Below are 17,198 nucleotides of genomic sequence, written 5' to 3'. Positions count from 1 at the left end.
ACAGAGCAGGCAGATGACAGGCCCATGTCCTCTCTGCATACACAGAGCAGACAGGGGCACATCCCACTCTACTATAATGGCCCTCCAATCCGATCTTCCCAGATGGAAGAGGACGGATCCCCCCCTTCTGTTTTTTTTTTGTGTGGATCAAATTAGAGGTAGGTGTGTGGTTAAAACGACCACAAGTCCATTTACATCTGTGGCTAAGTCAGTGTTTCTCAATTCCAGTCCTCAGGCCCCCCCAACAGGTCAGGTTTTCAGGATTTCCATTATTTTGCACAGGTGATTTGATCAGTTTCACTGCCTTAGTAATCACCACAGCCTTTTCATCTGAGGGAAATCCTGAAAACCTGACCTGTTGGGGGGGCCCTGAGGACTGGAATTGAGAAACACTGGGCTAAGTAGAGGTGGACGAAAGGTCCAATTGTGTCACGCTGATCATGTCAAAGGGGCCCAAGGCTGCTTTCACACTGAAGCGCTTTGATATACCCACACTGAGGGTGCAACGTAGTGCAGGGCTCGACAAATCCCGGTCGCCATGGCGACTAGAAATAGTGTCCTGGCGACTTGGCTTGGAAGGTGGGCAAAAAAAAAAAACATTTTTTTTTTGAGCTGGCGCCATCTGGTGGTGAGCCGTTGGTATTACAAGTTATTACCACCAGATGTGAGCTGGCGCCATCTGGTGGTGGCCGTTGGTATTACAAGTTAAGCATTACAAGTTAAACAGCAATGCTAATGTAATTTTTCACTATTTTTCAATGCCATATTCTTCCCTCTAATTAGAACCCCCAAACATTATATATATTTTTTATCCTAACACCCTAGAGAATAAAATGGCGATTGTTGCAATACTTTCTGTCACGCCGTATTTGCGCAGCGGTCTTACAAGCGCACTTTTTTGGGAAAAAAATTACACTTTTTTTTAAATTAAAAAATAAGACAACAGTAAAGTTATCCCCATTTTTTTTTTAATATTATGAAAGATAATGTTACGCCGAGTAAATTCATACCCAACATGTCACGCTTCAAAATTGCGTCCGCTCGTGGAATGCCGACAAACTTTTACCCTTTAAAATCTTCATAGGCAACGTTTAAAAAAATCTACAGGTTGCATGTTTTGAGTTACAGAGGAGCTCTAGGGCTAGAATTATTGCTCTCGCTCTACTAATCGTGGCGATACCTCACATGTGTGGTTTGAACACCGTTTACATATGCGGGCGCTGCTCACGTATGTGTTCGCTTCTGCGCGCAAGCTCATCGGGACGGGGTGCGTTTCTGGCTCCTAACTTTTTTAGCTGGCTCCTAGATTCCAAGCAAATTTGTCAACCCCTGACGTAGTGCACCTGTGGCTTTCCTGCGGTTAGCTGAACTTTGCCATAGACTTCTATTATATCCACTTCTCAAGTGCCCCAACCCACAGGTAATAACAGAAGTCTATGGCTCAGTGCAGGTCATTGCAGGTGGTTCTGCGCTGCACTTGCGAATCGGTTTGAAAGCTTCACAGTAACTACTGCAGAACAAATATGTCCATATATACACACTGTGATTTTAGTAATAAACTTACCTATAATAACAGTCTAACATTCAGGTATCGCCAGCTGTTGCTGTCCCAGGCAAAGTGCATTTGGGGCCACTGGTTGGGCACCCCTGCTCTAAGGCCTCGTTCACATGGGCGAATACTCGTGTACACAGTGCAGAGCCTTGTTTTGCGGACACAGGAATACACCAGTGTTGTGTGCATCCCTGTGCTGGCAGTCCCATAGATGTCTATTGGGACACGTTGCTGCATGGACACAGCCGCTGTGGCCCTATATGACATCATGTAGGTGCATGACCCAGAACTGTGGATGCTTAAAGAGGAATTGCAGTCTGCTCATATAATTTGTAATAAAAACATCTTAGCCATTCTGAAGCTTCCCTCCAACCACTTTGCATATTATTTTATATATACTGTGATTCTGTACTTGCTGCAGCCTGGAAACAACCATTTTAACTGTGGGCAGCTGAAGCTGCTGCCTGTTCACTACCTGGATTTACAGACACACAATAAAATACATTTTTGACAAAATGTGGAAAATGTCAAGGGGGTATGAATACTTTTTCAAGGCACTGTAACTGCAACGTGGGATGTAACTGGTAAAGATGTTCTACATCTTGATGCAGTCACACTTCTTTTTTTTTTTTTTTTTTTTTTTTCACAATAAAATGTTTATTGAAATATAATGAAAGCGTAAGGGCCCTTTCACACGAGGCGGATCAGTAATGATCCGCCCCGTGAACCTCCGTTTGCTCAGCGGGGATCGCTCCGTTGATCCCCGCTGTGCCGGCGGATGACAGGGCAGTCCCCGCACACTGTGCAGGGACCGCCTTGTCTTTTCTACGCTCTCCTCTATGGGGGGATCGGATGAACACGGACCGCCTGTCCGTGTTCATCCGATCCGCAGACGGAAGGAAAAATAGGGTTTTTCCTCCGTCTGCAGAATCGGAGGAATGCGGAGGCTGGCGAGATTGGGTATCGGCGGATGTTCATCTGCATACACCCGCGATCTCATAGGGACCAATGTATGTCCCTTTTTCGTCCGCACACGGATGGATGAAAAAGCGTACATACGGTCCGCAAGTGTGAAAGGGGCCTTACAGTAACATAAAAAGTCTTAAAGGGTCACTAAAGGAATTTTTTTTTTTTTAGCTAAATAGCTTCCTTTACCTTACTGCAGTCCTGGTTTCATGTCCTCATTGTTCGTTTTTGCTTTGATTTTGCTGTAATTCCTCTCTGTTCTGGACACTTCCTGGTTGTCTGTTTCCTGATCACCACAGTACTGGGAGATTTCTCACTGTGGTGACTAATCAAGGAGGTGTGATTACTGTGTGTCAGCACCAATCCAGTTTCATTTTACAAAGCATCACCGACCTCTATTGGCTCTTTGTCTCCGTACATCAGAGAGCCAGGAAACAACAGAAAAAACGAAACTAAACTGTAGGTAGATTATATGATTGGTTTTTATCTATTTTTAATCATTTTTAAAAGGAATTGGTTAACTATTATGTCTCTATACCCTGTAAACAGTCATTTCAGCGAATTTTTTTTTTTCTTTAGTGACCCTTTAATGATACATTGCATGATGAAATTCTATAACAATTCGTGTGAACGTAATATGTAATGCTCTACTATCGTCACTCTCTGTTTTGATAGTCCAGAGTAAATGTAGTGTGAATCCAAACTAGATCTGGCTTACTTCACTGTATGTGATGTGCTGGAATCTGTGACGTGTTGCTGCATGGGAGGCTGTAACACAGGAATTTTATTTAAAGCGGTGGTTCACCCTAAAAAACAAGTTTCTACTAGGGGTGTAACGGATCGTCACCGATCCGTGATCCGAACGGGCCACCCCGTTCGGATCGGCACACCCCGCGATCCGCGGAGCGCTCCGGAGCCTAGGCCTAGGAAAGTCCCCGGCTTCGGCCTAGCTCCGGAGCGGCGGCCAGTCTGCTTGCCAGAGCCCAGCGTGACACGCCTCCCCGGGGAGGCGTGTCACGCTGTGCACTGGGCTCTAGCAAGCTGAATGGGAATGTTAGCAGTGAAGCACTGGTGTGAGAGGAGGGGGGGGAAAGGGGGAAAAAAGAGCACAATAGCAATTCACAGGGGTGGATTAAAGAGGAAGCAGGTGAGGCTGTTTGGGACTTAAAGTACAATCTTGATGTTTTTACAGCAAAAAAAAAATATATATATATATATATATATATATATATAATATTTTTTTGCTGTAAAAACATCAAGATTGTACTTTAAGTCCCAAACAGCCTCACCTGCTTCCTCTTTAATCCACCCCTGTGAATTGCTATTGTGCTCTTTTTTCGGATCAGCAAAAAAAAAAAAAAAAGTTCAGTTTTTTCATTGGTCCAAAAAAAAAAATATTTTATTTATATATATATATATATATATATATATATATATATATATATATATATATATATATATATATATATATATATATATATATATATATATATATATATATATATATATATATATATATAAATATATAATATATATATTTTGGACCAATGAAAAAACTGACCCTTTTTTTTTTTTTTTTGCTGATCCGAAAATGATCCGATCCGTGACTCCTGATCCGAGGATCGATCCGATCCGTGAGTTTTTTGATCCGTTGCACCCCTAGTTTCTACCATGAAATCCAGCATACTAGCGTGAGCTACAGTATGCCTTTATTTGTATTTTTTGCGCCGTACTCAGTTTAATCCCGTAGTGAAGTTTCAGACTCCCCGCGGGGATTGGGCGTTCCTATGCAGAGGGGAACATGATTGACGGCCGGCTATGGCGCGTCACGCTTCCCGAAAATAGCCGGAGTAGGACTCGGCTCTTCACGGCGCTATACGGCGCCTGCGCACAGACTAGGAGCTGACTGCGCAGGCGCCGTGAAGAGCCAAGTCCTATTTCGGCTATTTTCGGGAAGCGTGACGCGCCATAGCTGGCCGTCAATCATGTTCTCCTCTGCATAGGAGCGCCTACTCCTCGCGGGGAGTCTGAAACTTAACTACGGGATTAAACTGTGAGTACGGCGCAAAAAAAATAAAATAAAGGCATACTGTAGCTTGCGCTAGTATGCTGGATGGCATGGTAGAATTTATTTATTTATTTTTTTTTTTTTTTTAGGGCGAACCCCCGCTTTAATTTTTCTTGTTTTTATTCCCCCTTTTTTCTTTGTGTCGCTATTGAAGGGCATGGGAACTGATAAGATAAATTGCATTGTATGTTTTAAGATAATATTTGGAATTGTTTTGAAATGCTGATAATAATAATAATAATAAAAAAAACACTGCTTCCAATATACTTTTGTATTTTTTTGATATGGCCAGACTTTCTAAAAGCTTGTCTTTTTATCTCCTAGGGTGATGCAATGCCTCTCTTGTTCAGAAAGATATTATTCAACAAAACATACATAGAAGTGACACGTAAGTACAAACTGCTGTTTTTTTTTCTGGGCTGTGTTTTCTGCATTCATTTTTGGTGGTTTTGCAATTTTTATTTGTCATACATCCACTTTATAGGTAGCATGCTGAAAACACTCATGTTTTACAGTGATAATAGGTGTTTTTTTTTACAGTTTGACAGGCTTAATTGTTGATCATGTCTCTTCTCTTATAAGGCTTAATTTCCATGGACGTTTTTACAACCACTTTTTTTTAGCCTTTTTTACAGCTTAAAAACACCTGTCCATGTTTATTTATTTAATATTTTTTTTTTGAGCTGGAGCTCAAAACTGCCGCGGTAGCGTTTCTGGACGTTTTTGAGCGTTTTTTAACGTCTGACGTTTTTACAGCTCTAACGCTGGAGCTTCAGAACGCACTGGTCCTGGGTTTTTTTTTGCAGCTTAAAAACGGCTCAGCCATCTACAGCTCAAAAATGTCATGGTGGGCATGAGGCCATAGGCTAACATGGAGAGCCGTTTTTAAGCTGCAGAAAACGCTCAGAAAAGTAGCTCCAAAAACGTCCATGGAAATGAAGCCTTATAAAATGGTTCATCTGCATTCAGTACATAAATGGGCATCTGGAGGGTCCAATTCCTATACAGCTTATAAGGAAGTTGAGAGGCTTGGAGCAATTGGATAAAATATTGCATTTAATTGCACAATATTTGCAGTAGTACAGTTATTTTACAATGAGTGGAATAGCGTGTATTTGCTGCTTGTGATGTGTCGCAATGGTCAGTTACTTTTACCACCACATGCAAATGTGTATTCTATTGCTTATCTATCATCCTGTGTCAGGTCTCATTCTTTATTGATTTGGTAAAGTGTTTTCTACCCAAAACCACCCCCCCCTCCTGCCATTTTTAATATCTGTTTTGGAATGGGTAGTGGTTTGGACTCCTGTCACACTTTCACTCCTATCCAGGGCTCTGTTGGAGAGATGTATTCTCACTTCCTGTCTTGATGACAACCGCTTCACTAGACAGGAAATGGGAATATACAGCGGCAACACTAGACCCAGATAAAAACCTGTCAGGGATTCTTGCCTTCCTCTAGTGCAGGGGTCTCCAAACTTTCTAAACAAAGGGCCGGTTTACTGTCCTTCAGACTTCAGGAGGGCCATGTCGTGGCCAGCGGAAGTGGACATTTTTTTGGCAACAGTAGGAGTAAACATCACCACATTTGGTATTAGATTAGAGGAATAGTGCCCAATCGTTGGTATCATAAAGAGAAATAGTGCCCTATTATTAGTGTCAGTGGGAGAAATGGTACTTCATTGTTGGTGTTCGATGGCAAACTAGTGTCCTGTATCAATGGGAGGATTCGTGCCCCACGGGCCAGATAAAAGCAACCAAAGGGCCGCAGTTTGGAGACCCCTGCTCTAGTGTATTAAAGGGTTTGTTAGGCCATTTATAGAAGACTATGCCAGCCCCTCTTTTGGACGCTGATATAGCTTACTATGTAAGTAGTTTTCAAAAACGAGCGTTCTAAATCCTGGATTTGAACTGTCTTCTTGCCTGTCACATGACTCCCGGCCGCAATAAAATGCGGAAGGAGAGCATAAATCCTGGCACAGAAAAAAAAAGCTTTTAAAGGGGCACTCTAGCTGAAGTTCCACACTCTATCCAGGTCTACAAGGTGGTGAATAATAAGAAAATACAGACAGCGCAAAAACTAAACCCAAATAACAGCATCTGAACACTGAAGGTCAATAATATCCTTAACCACTTCCATACAGGGCATTTTCACCCCCTTCCTGCCCAGACCAATTTTTAGTTTTCAGCGCTGTTGCATTTTGAAAGACAATTGTGCAGTCATGCAACACTGTACCCAAATGAAATCTTTGTTTTCCCCCCAACAAATAGAGCTTTCGTTTGGTGGTATTTGATCATCTCTGCGGTTTTTATTTTTTGTGCTATAAACAAAAGAAAATCAACAATTTTGAAAAAACGCCATATTTTTTACTCTTTGATTTAATAAATATCAACATTTAAAAAAAATAAATAAAATTAAATTTTCCTCAGTTTAGACCAATACGTATTCTTCTACATATTTTTGGTAAAAAAAAAATCGCAATAAGCGTATATTGATTGGTTTGCGCAAAAGTTATAGCGTCTACAAAATAGGGGATAGATTTTTTTTTTTTTTTTATTTTTTTTTTTTACTAGTAATGGCGGTGATCTGCGATTTTTATTGTGACCATGACATTGCAGCGGACATATCGGATACTTGACACGTTTTTGGGACCATTCACATTTATACAGCGATTAGTGCTATAAAACTGCACTGATTACTGTGTAAATGTGACTGACAGGGAAGGGGTTAACACTAGGGGGCGCTGAAGGGGTTAATATGTTCCCTGGGAGTGATTTCTAACTGTAGGGGCGGGGACTCACAAGGGGAGGAGACCGATCTGTGTTCCTCTGTTCTGGGAACACACATCAGTCTCCTCACCTCTGACAGGAGGTTTACACACACACAGATCCACACTCCTGCCGTGTTTGCCGGCAATCTCGGGTGCCCAGCGGACACTCCTCCCCTGCCCCCCCCCTCATTGTCAGGTCAGGAGAAAGTATCTAAAGTACCTTTTATAACTGCTCCCTTGTCTTCTCTGAGGAGTGGAGGGGAGGAAAGAGAAGAGCCGAGATCCCCGCTGACATCAGCCTGCTCCGTGCACAGAAGGGGCAGCAGATGTCAGCCGGGAGGAGAGAAGAGGACCTCCGGCGGGTCAGCGGTGGGTGTAAACATGAGATTTTCAATACAGCAACAATCAGAGACACTGCCCCAGTTTTACAAAAAGGATTATAGGATTTTTAATGAAATTTACTGGGGCTTATTATCGGCGTAGGGCTTATATTGCAGCCCACCCTGATAATCACGCTAGGTCTTACTTTCGTAGTAGGGCTTCATTAGTACCCATCAGTGCCCGTCGGTGAAGGAGGAAAACTATTTTTTATTACAAAGAAAAGCTTTTTTTTTTTTTTTTTCAAAAATGTTGTACTTTTTTTAGTTTAGCTAAAAAATAAAAACCCCAGAGGTGATCAAATACCACCAAAAGAAAGCTCTGTTTGACCGTGCAATTGTTATTCAAAGTGTGACGGCGATGAAAGTTGAAAATTGTCCAGGGCAGGATGGGGTGAAAGTGCCTGGTATTGAAGTGGTCTATAAGGGGCACCAGCCCCTAATCTCCATATGGGGTGCCGGACACATAGCTTTCTACTATTTTTTTATATATTTTTTTTGCAGCACATGTTTATAACCTGAAGCTCTAATTGGCTTCAAAAAGGTTGTGCTTGGGGCACAGAGCACTGCGCCCCGACCCCACCCACTTGTGCCATTAGTGAATCAACATTCGATATTGTCTTCCTGCTTCTCCTTGGAAATTGGCCGGGAGGAGAAGCCAGGGAAGCCACCCACGACCTGGATGGGGTGTAAGTGCAGACCTGGTGGGGAGGGTTTGTTTGCCGCAACCCCCCCCCCCCAAAAAAAATGGAGCCACCACTGCCACTGACACCAATGGTGGTGCATTATTCCTTCGTCTGACACCAATGATGGGGCACTACTGAATCCACTGACACCAATGATGATGCACTATTCGTTCTATTGAAACCAATTATGGTGCGCTATTCAGCCCACTGACACCAGCAATAGGGCACTTTTCCACCACCTAATACCAAAGATGCGATGTTTACTCCCACTGATGCCAGGATCATTTTTACTCCCGATGACCACAGTTCGGCCCTCCTAAAATCTGGAGGATATAAAACTGGCCCTTTGTTTATAAAGTTTGAAGACCCCTGTCATAAACTATTGCTATACCATGAGAAGGTACCAATAGTGTAAGCTTAGTGCATACAATCTACATGGGAAAAAAAAATAAAAATAAAATATTCAATAAAGATGCAATAGTGCCGTTAAGTATCAATTTAGAAGTGGCAAAAGACACTTGGGGCCAGATTCACGTACAATTGCGTCGGGGAAACGTAAGCCATTTAAGTTACACCGCCGTAAGTTTTTAGGTTTAGTGCTCGATCCACAAAGCACTTACCTGGAAACTTGCAGCAGTGTATCGTAAATGCGTCCGGCGCAAGGCGGGCCAAATAGAATGGGGCGAGTACTATTTAAATTAGGCGCGCTCCCGCGCCGGACGTACTGCGTATGCTCCCGTCGCAAATTTCCCGACGTGCTTGCGTGAAATTACGACGCACCGACGTTTTGTGAATCGCGACGTGAAAAAAGATTTACGCCGGGAAAAATAAAAGATTAAAAAAAAATTCAAAAGCGACGCAGGAAAGACAGGCATACTTTAACATGGTGGAGTACTTTTACACCATGTTAAAGGTGCCTTATCTTTGCGACGGAAATCTAACACTCGCGACGACGTAACAACGGGAAAAAGCTTTGTGGATCGCCGTAACTCCTAATTTGCATACCCGACGCTGGTTTACGACGCAAACTCCCCCCAGCGGCGGCCGCGGTACTGCATCCTAAGATCCGACAGTGTAAAACTATTACACCTGTCGGATCTTAGGGATATCTATGCGTAACTGATTCTATGAATCAGTCGCATAGATAGAAACAGGGATACAACGGCGTATCAGGAGAAACGCCGTCGTATCCCTTTTGTGAATCTGGCCCAATGATCTTATAAAGTGTATGTATCCGTACAGAGTTACAAACATCCGACTTAGACAACTCATACTTACAAATGGAGGAAGAAGACCTACCCCTAAACACTAAGCTTACACTATTGTTACCTTGTCATGGTATAGTAATAGTATGATAGAACTTTATCATATGCACAGTAGCACTTTTGAATTTTAGAGGGTTTTTAGTTTAAATAATTTTATCTATTCCTTTGACTGAATATGTACAACATAGCATTCATGTTATTTTTTGATTATTTCAATACTAACTCTTTTAGACTGAAAAAAAGTTAATTGGCTGTATATTTCGGTATGATAGTTGGGGCCTTTTATGTATCAACAGGTTATAAGCTGGTGTTCTCCCCGGTTCCTGGGAGCTGTCCAGCCCTCATGTAAATTATTCTGAATAATTTGTTTGGGAGACTCTGATATATATGTATTCATTCTCCTTCACAGTTCAGAACGTCCAGTGCGCTAAGCCTGTTAAGATTACTGTAACGTGGTATCTGATGCATTACATTTGCTACAATCAATTTTCCACCCTTGAGGTAAGTGTTTTCACTGATTATCCCAAGAATTTTGCTTTCTGTTAAACAATAATTACAGACATTAATATTTTATACATAGTATATACGGTATGGTGTATATAATGTACCTATGTACAGAATATACTGTGACACTGGGGTGATTAGACTCACATTTACTTGTGGTAGATGAATTTTTTAGTGAAGTCCATGCCAGTAGGAACTGTGTTTTTAAGGGCCTGGTAGCCCACTTTTACTAAAACAGATTTCCATAAAGTCCACAAACTTGACCATACAGGGGTTTCGGTTGCAGACTGCAGAAACGGGTAACACAAATGGCAAGACACCTGACTCTCTCTTCAGCAGAACTTCTGCTCTTTAATAATGGGTCCATCAGACCCTCTTCAGTGCACATAGCTTCAAGCCTGTCAATGCACACTGTTCCTTCTTAACGTGTAAATAAACCCCCCCCCCCCCCCTATCGTTTTCAGCCAAGGAAGCTGCCATCTTTGCCTAGGTTTAACCCACAACTGCCGTGAGGCTGCACATGTGATCAGTTATGACACCAGCCATTGGATGGTTTGACAGTTTGGTTGAGAGCACAACCAATGGGAGTGTTACATTTCCGACATGTGCCGGAAATGAAACTGTTTTATGAATGGGTTTACTTCTGCTTTAATGCACACAGCAGAACATTGTCTTCAAAATGGGAGTTGGAGCCCTGAACTATTCTCAGTCCTTTATTATAAAGGATGTGTGCATCTACACACACACACACACACACACACACACACACACACACACACACACACACACACACACACACACACACAAACACAAACACAAACACAAACACACCTGATCTTTAACAAAACCCAGACACCGCCTTCTACAGATGTGTCCTTTTTCCAAACGTTTTCACAGTGGCGGAGCCTTGTACTGTCACACTACCATACCTGGCCAATGCCCCTGGAAGTTGAAAATAACTGAAGTAGGCAACACTATTCCAGTGATCTCTACTAGCTGCCAGGCTGCGCTTATGCTCGCTGAACCAAGGAGGTCGGCGGTTCAGCACAGGTGCTATTCAGTCAGGGCTTGACAAATTTGCTTAGAATCTAGGAGCCAGCTAAAAAAGTTAGGAGCCAGTTTTTAAATCAGCTGTCCAGTGCCCAGAACTGCTTGTCCGGTGCGTCAGGCAATAAGAATTGCTCAGGCCTGGTGCCAAGCGGAAAAGTACAAAAAGTAAAAAATAAATAAGGTGGCACTGAGGAGGCTGCTCTGATGGGCGCTGATAGGCTGCACTGATTAGATCTAGACTAGCAGTTGCTTTTAAACTGTAAGCAGAATTTAGTATCTCTCCTTTGGGATTAATAAAGGATTCTGAGTCTGAATCTCTAAGCTGTATATGAGCACTGAAAATGCCATTACAGATTTTTTAATGATCAAAGCAAGCTCACCCATCCATCTGTATCTCCATGCTTTATTTTGTTGATCTACCTCTTTGACACACTGCAGTAATGAGCCCTCTGTAAAAGAAGCCGTCAGTGTGTAGATACCTTTGTATGGGGAGAGGGTGACGGCTGCACGACACACACCTAGGACGGTTCACGCTCTCTATCCTCCAGCACCATCCTATCCCTGGTGTCCCTTCATCTACAACCGCCATACACTTCCGGCATCGCCGCATAGGACGCCCAAAACCAGCTGACCACCGCAGCGGTCATGCGATCGAACTCAGCGGGGTGGGGGATTAGCACTGAGGGAAGGTAGGATGGGCGGGCAGTGAGAGCAAGCCGCGCTGCTGAGTCATCACAGCACTGTCCACCAGAGGGCGCAGTTTGAAGATGGAACATGTATCCCGCTCCAGCAGGCCGCAAAAGCCGCGGTCTCAATTAATCGGATAGCCAGACGCTAGTCCGCGCAACTGCTGCATTGTAATCCAGGCGCCAGGATGCAATTTCCAGTCGCAATTGCGACCTGGCGCTTGGGTTTTGTCGAGCCCTGTATTCAGTGAATGATTTGCATGTTTTGAATGAATGCAAATCGTTCTCTGATTGGATGATGTCTAGAGGTGGCGTGGTGACTTTACAATCTCCACCTCGCCGTCTAGTCAGAACGCTGTACATGCAATCAGAAAATGCAAAGCAGTTTCTGAATGGCTGTTGTGCAAAATGGCCCACTCCCTGTGTTCTGATGGCAGCGGCTTGGCACGGGATCCGGAAGCTAGTTGAGATCACATGAATAGCATTGTCTACTTCAGTGATTTCAGCTTCCAGGGGCATTGACCAGGTATGGTATGTACATTGTTAATAGCTGGACCAATGTAACTTTGTTTTAAATACCCATGACTGTTGTTTTTAAAGTTTTTTATTTTTTATTTTTTTTCTAGCAAACAATATCTTTTATAAATGAATGTGGGCCATTGAATTGTTTCTGCTTATAACTGTACACACTTTAGACAGTAAGGCCCCTTTCACACTGGGCTCATGAGGTGTGCTGGCGGTATAGCGGTGCTATTTTTAGCGCCACTATAACGTAATTTTTGCTGCCATATTCGCCTGCTAGCGGTGCGATTTTAACCCCCACTGTGGCCGAGAAAGGGTTAAAACCGCCCACAAGCAGCAGCGGTTTGCGGGCGGTATAGCTGCGCTGTCCCATTGATTTCAATGGGCAGTAGCGGTAAAGGTGCGGTAAACACGCCGCTCCAAAGATGCGGCCAGCAGGACTTTTGGAGCGGTCCTGCTAACGCACCGCTTCAGGCTTCCACATTGAAGACTACAGGATTTTTTCAGGCGTTATTTGTAGCGCTAAAACGCCTAAAACATCTTGGTGTGAAAGGGGCCTAAGTTAGGCAAATGTATGCACATTAGTTAATGTTTGAAAAACAATTTGCAGCTATAAATATAGTACTCAGTATATAAATCTTAGCAATCAGTTAAATGCATGTGAAACTGTGCCCATATCATGCACACTAAAGTACTTTGTATATTCCAAGCAAACGGTAAAAGTACTTTAACCACTTGCCAACCCGCAGTACTTTTACCACCAAAAGAAAGCTCTATTTGTGGGAAAAAAAGGACAACAATTTCATATGAGTACAGTGTTGCATGACTGAGTAATTGTCATTCAAAGTGTGAGAGCACCGAAAGCTGAAAATTGGTCTGGTTAGCAAGGGGGTTTAAGTGCCCAGTGGTTAAACGGTCGATCCCATAAATGTGGAAAGAGACCCCTATACTGTTCAGGTAGATGAAACTTTATCTTTAAGGTGCAATATGATAAGGTTGGTACGCTTACCAGAAATGGTGGACTCATGCGGTACAGCATAAGAGTCAAACGGGCAGTCATGAGGAATCGCCTCAGCAAATCCTTCACAGCAAGGTCGACGTTTGGAGAATAAACCCAATCCAATATTGGAGAGGATCCAACTTCAGAAGGCAGGCTCCAGAGTGTGTGGAAGGACCACGTCAGATGTTGGGGTGTAACTACCGTCGAAGGAATTTACGGTTTTGATGTGGCTGCAGTTGATTAGAATACAAAGTATCATTCCATACACGTGCCCGGATTGCAGCCACTGCTCAGATCACACAACTACCGTATTTATTGCGGTATAGTGCGCTCCCGCATATACCGCGCACCCCTAAAGTTGCCCCCGAAATTCCTGTAAAAAAAAATGTTATATGATTTTATTACTTAGTTTTGGTGTCTTCCCAGCGTCCATCGTCCGGTCCGGCGTCCGGCTGCGGCCTCGGTGTCCTCCCGGCTACTCCAGCGCGCTCCTCAAGTCGAGTCCCCGCTTCCCGCGCTCAGTTCGAACGCCTCCGCCGACATATACCGAGTGCAGTACACTCGCGTACATTCGGCAAGGCTCGGCTTCGCTCGCGCTCACGCTCTGTGACGTTTATGCGTGAGCACGAGCGAAGCCGAGCCTAGCCGGATGTACTGCACTCGGTATATGTCGGCGCAGGATTTCAAACTGAGCGCGGGAAGCGGCTATCGGCGTATATCGCGCACCCACGATTTTCCCCTTATTTTAAGGGGAAAAAAGTGCGCGATATACGCCGATAAATGCGTTACTTCCAGCACGTTCACAACACACACAAGGAGCGCTCATCCCTCTCTATATCCTCCAGTCTTACTTTGCTGCTTTCAAAGTTTCCTGTTACCGTTAAATAGCTACAAAACGACTCAGATCGTTTGTCAATGCTGACATCTGTCGCTCCTTAGAGGTGCATGGAGGGTCCCTTCAGTGATGGCAGAGGAATGAAGCAGCCGACAGAAATGACACTTGGTGTGCTTAATTAACCACTTGCCCACCTCCCGCCGTCCTTATTCTGCAGCAGGTCGGCACGATCCGGCGTAGCTGTACGTCGGTCCCTTTTAGGCAGGATAGCGGGTGTGGAGGCGCGCGCCCACTGCACTGTGGGGTGCCAATGCTTTTGACTGGCAGTCGCGATGACCGCCGGCCACAAGCAATCCCGGGCAAGAGAGGCAGTAAACGCACACAATCCTGTTCTGTGAGGAGAGGAGATGCAGATCTTGAGTTCCTACAAGCTGGGAACCACGATCTGTCATCTCCTATAGTGAGTCCCCTCCCCCCCACAGTTGGAACACACACTAGGGAACACAGTTAACCCCTTGATCGCGTATTTATGGTATCTCGCGCCAAAATAAATTATTTTTAAATATAAAGATAAAAATAAATAAGATCGCTGCTACCCAAAAATAATCAAGTGATTATACAGTGCAAAAATATTGGTGAATGGGTGCGCTGATTAATCAATAATAATACATAATCAAATATAAATTGGTGTACATAATCAAATATAAATTAATATACAGAATATATGAATGCTATAACACCTATTACTGGTATGTGATCTAGTAAAAAAGTCCAAAATAATTATAGTGCTGATATCTATTGTGCTCAAAAGTGAATAGTGCCAAAACATAAAGTAAGTCCAAAGTAGGCATAAGTGGTTGGAGATGTTAGTCTCTTGGATAGTCCTCAATTGAAGAAAAAATGCTTGCAATCAGGCTAAAGATCCACCTTCACCATAATGTTGGCTTACACCCAAAGTGAATATGTAAATTGGCTCCTTACCAGATGAAAATGACCCCTATTTTGGTATCAAAAAGGAGGACATTTAAAGCTTATCACAGGATCACCTGTAGTGGCAAATACGTCCTACACTTCTTTTGCTAGGATCAAGAAATTCCAATGGATATGTCTATCCAAAGCCTGGGACCCTTACATCAACTCCCTCTGGTGAAGCTGAAGTTTTGGTTGTGGTGTTATAGACCAAACTTATGTTATCAATCCAGCAATCAATTACAAGGGGCAACAAAAGCTCCAGATTCAGCCAAAGAGTAAAGTAGTAATCGGTTTTCTTGGAACACATGTAATGTACAACCGATGGTTTATTCAACTTGGCTTCCAGCTGGTTTCCTAGGTCGCCAGGAATATCCTGCTGGCCAATGACCGGGCCACTCCCCGAGACCCGGCACTGCGTCACCCCAACCGACAACTACACGGTCGTGCGACGCGGCCCCCAAATAAAATGTACGTCCCCCCTTCCCACAAAGAGAGCCCTCCCCCGGTGGCACCCGATCACCTCCGCAGCCCTCACTCTCTGCGCTTTCAGTCGATGTCTTTATTTCCTAAATCGGCCCAGCCATTCCTCTGCTACCTCGTCCTGAATTTCTGCCACTTCCTGGTTATGGAGCCATGGAGGATGATGTAAAGCGGGGATATGCAATTAGCGGACCTCCAGATGTTGCAGAACTACAAATCCCATGGGGCATAGCAAGACTCTGACAGCCACAAGCATAACACTCAGAGGCAGAAGCATGATGGGACTTGTAGTTTTGCAACAGCTGGAGGTCCGCTAATTGCATATCCCTGATGTAAAGGATTTTTACATCATCCTCCATGGCTCCATAACCAGGAAGTGGCAGAAATTCAGGACGAGGTAGCAGAGGAATGGCTGGGCCGATTTAGGAAATAAAGACATCGACTGAAAGCGCAGAGAGTGAGGGCTGCGGAGGTGATCGGGTGCCACCGGGGGAGGGCTCTCTTTGTGGGAAGGGGGGACGTACATTTTATTTGGGGGCCGCGTCGCACGACCGTGTAGTTGTCGGTTGGGGTGACGCAGTGCCGGGTCTCGGGGAGTGGCCCGGTCATTGGCCAGCAGGATATTCCTGGCGACCTAGGAAACCAGCTGGAAGCCAAGTTGAATAAACCATCGGTTGTACATTACATGTGTTCCAAGAAAACCGATTACTACTTTACTCTTTGGCTGAATCTGGAGCTTTTGTTGCCCCTTGTAATTGATTGCTGGATTGATAACATAAGTTTGGTCTATAACACCACAACCAAAACTTCAGCTTCACCAGAGGGAGTTGATGTAAGGGTCCCAGGCTTTGGATAGACATATCCATTGGAATTTCTTGATCCTAGCAAAAGAAGTGTAGGACGTATTTGCCACTACAGGTGATCCTGTGATAAGCTTTAAATGTCCTCCTTTTTGATACCAAAATAGGGGGCATTTTCATCTGGTAAGGAGCCAATTTACATATTCACTTTGGGTGTAAGCCAACATTATGGTGAAGGTGGATCTTTAGCCTGATTGCAAGCATTTTTTCTTCAATTGAGGACTATCCAAGAGACTAACATCTCCAACCACTTATGCCTACTTTGGACTTACTTTATGTTTTGGCACTATTCACTTTTGAGCACAATAGATATCAGCACTATAATTATTTTGGACTTTTTTACTAGATCACATACCAGTAATAGGTGTTATAGCATTCATATATTCTGTATATTAATTTATATTTGATTATGTACACTAATTTATATTTGATTATGTATTATTATTGATTAATCAGCGCACCCATTCACCAATATTTTAACCCCTTGATCGCCCCCCATGGTTAACCCCTTCCTTGCCAGTGACATTTACACAGTAATCATTGAATCTTTTTTGCCGCTAATTGCTGTATAAATGCCAATGGTCCCAAAAATGTGTCAAAACTG

The 17,198-nt window shown here is 43.6% G+C and overlaps 1 protein-coding gene across 1 annotated transcript in view; it reads left to right on the top strand.

Annotated features, from left to right (window-relative positions):
* TMEM87B (transmembrane protein 87B) overlaps positions 1-17,198 on the top strand; it is a 76,826-nt gene that overhangs the window by 9,006 nt on the left and 50,622 nt on the right. Inside the window, exons 2-3 of the mRNA XM_040351084.1 lie at positions 4,911-4,974; positions 10,095-10,186. Of these exons, the coding sequence (XP_040207018.1) occupies positions 4,911-4,974; positions 10,095-10,186 (156 nt within the window). The remainder of the gene's footprint in view (positions 1-4,910; positions 4,975-10,094; positions 10,187-17,198) is intronic.

This window comes from Rana temporaria, chromosome 4 (genome assembly GCF_905171775.1).
Source record: "Rana temporaria chromosome 4, aRanTem1.1, whole genome shotgun sequence".
Classification (NCBI taxonomy): domain Eukaryota; kingdom Metazoa; phylum Chordata; class Amphibia; order Anura; family Ranidae; genus Rana; species Rana temporaria.
Note: the sequence above shows the minus strand (reverse complement) of the source record. Positions and strands in the feature narration are given on the sequence as shown.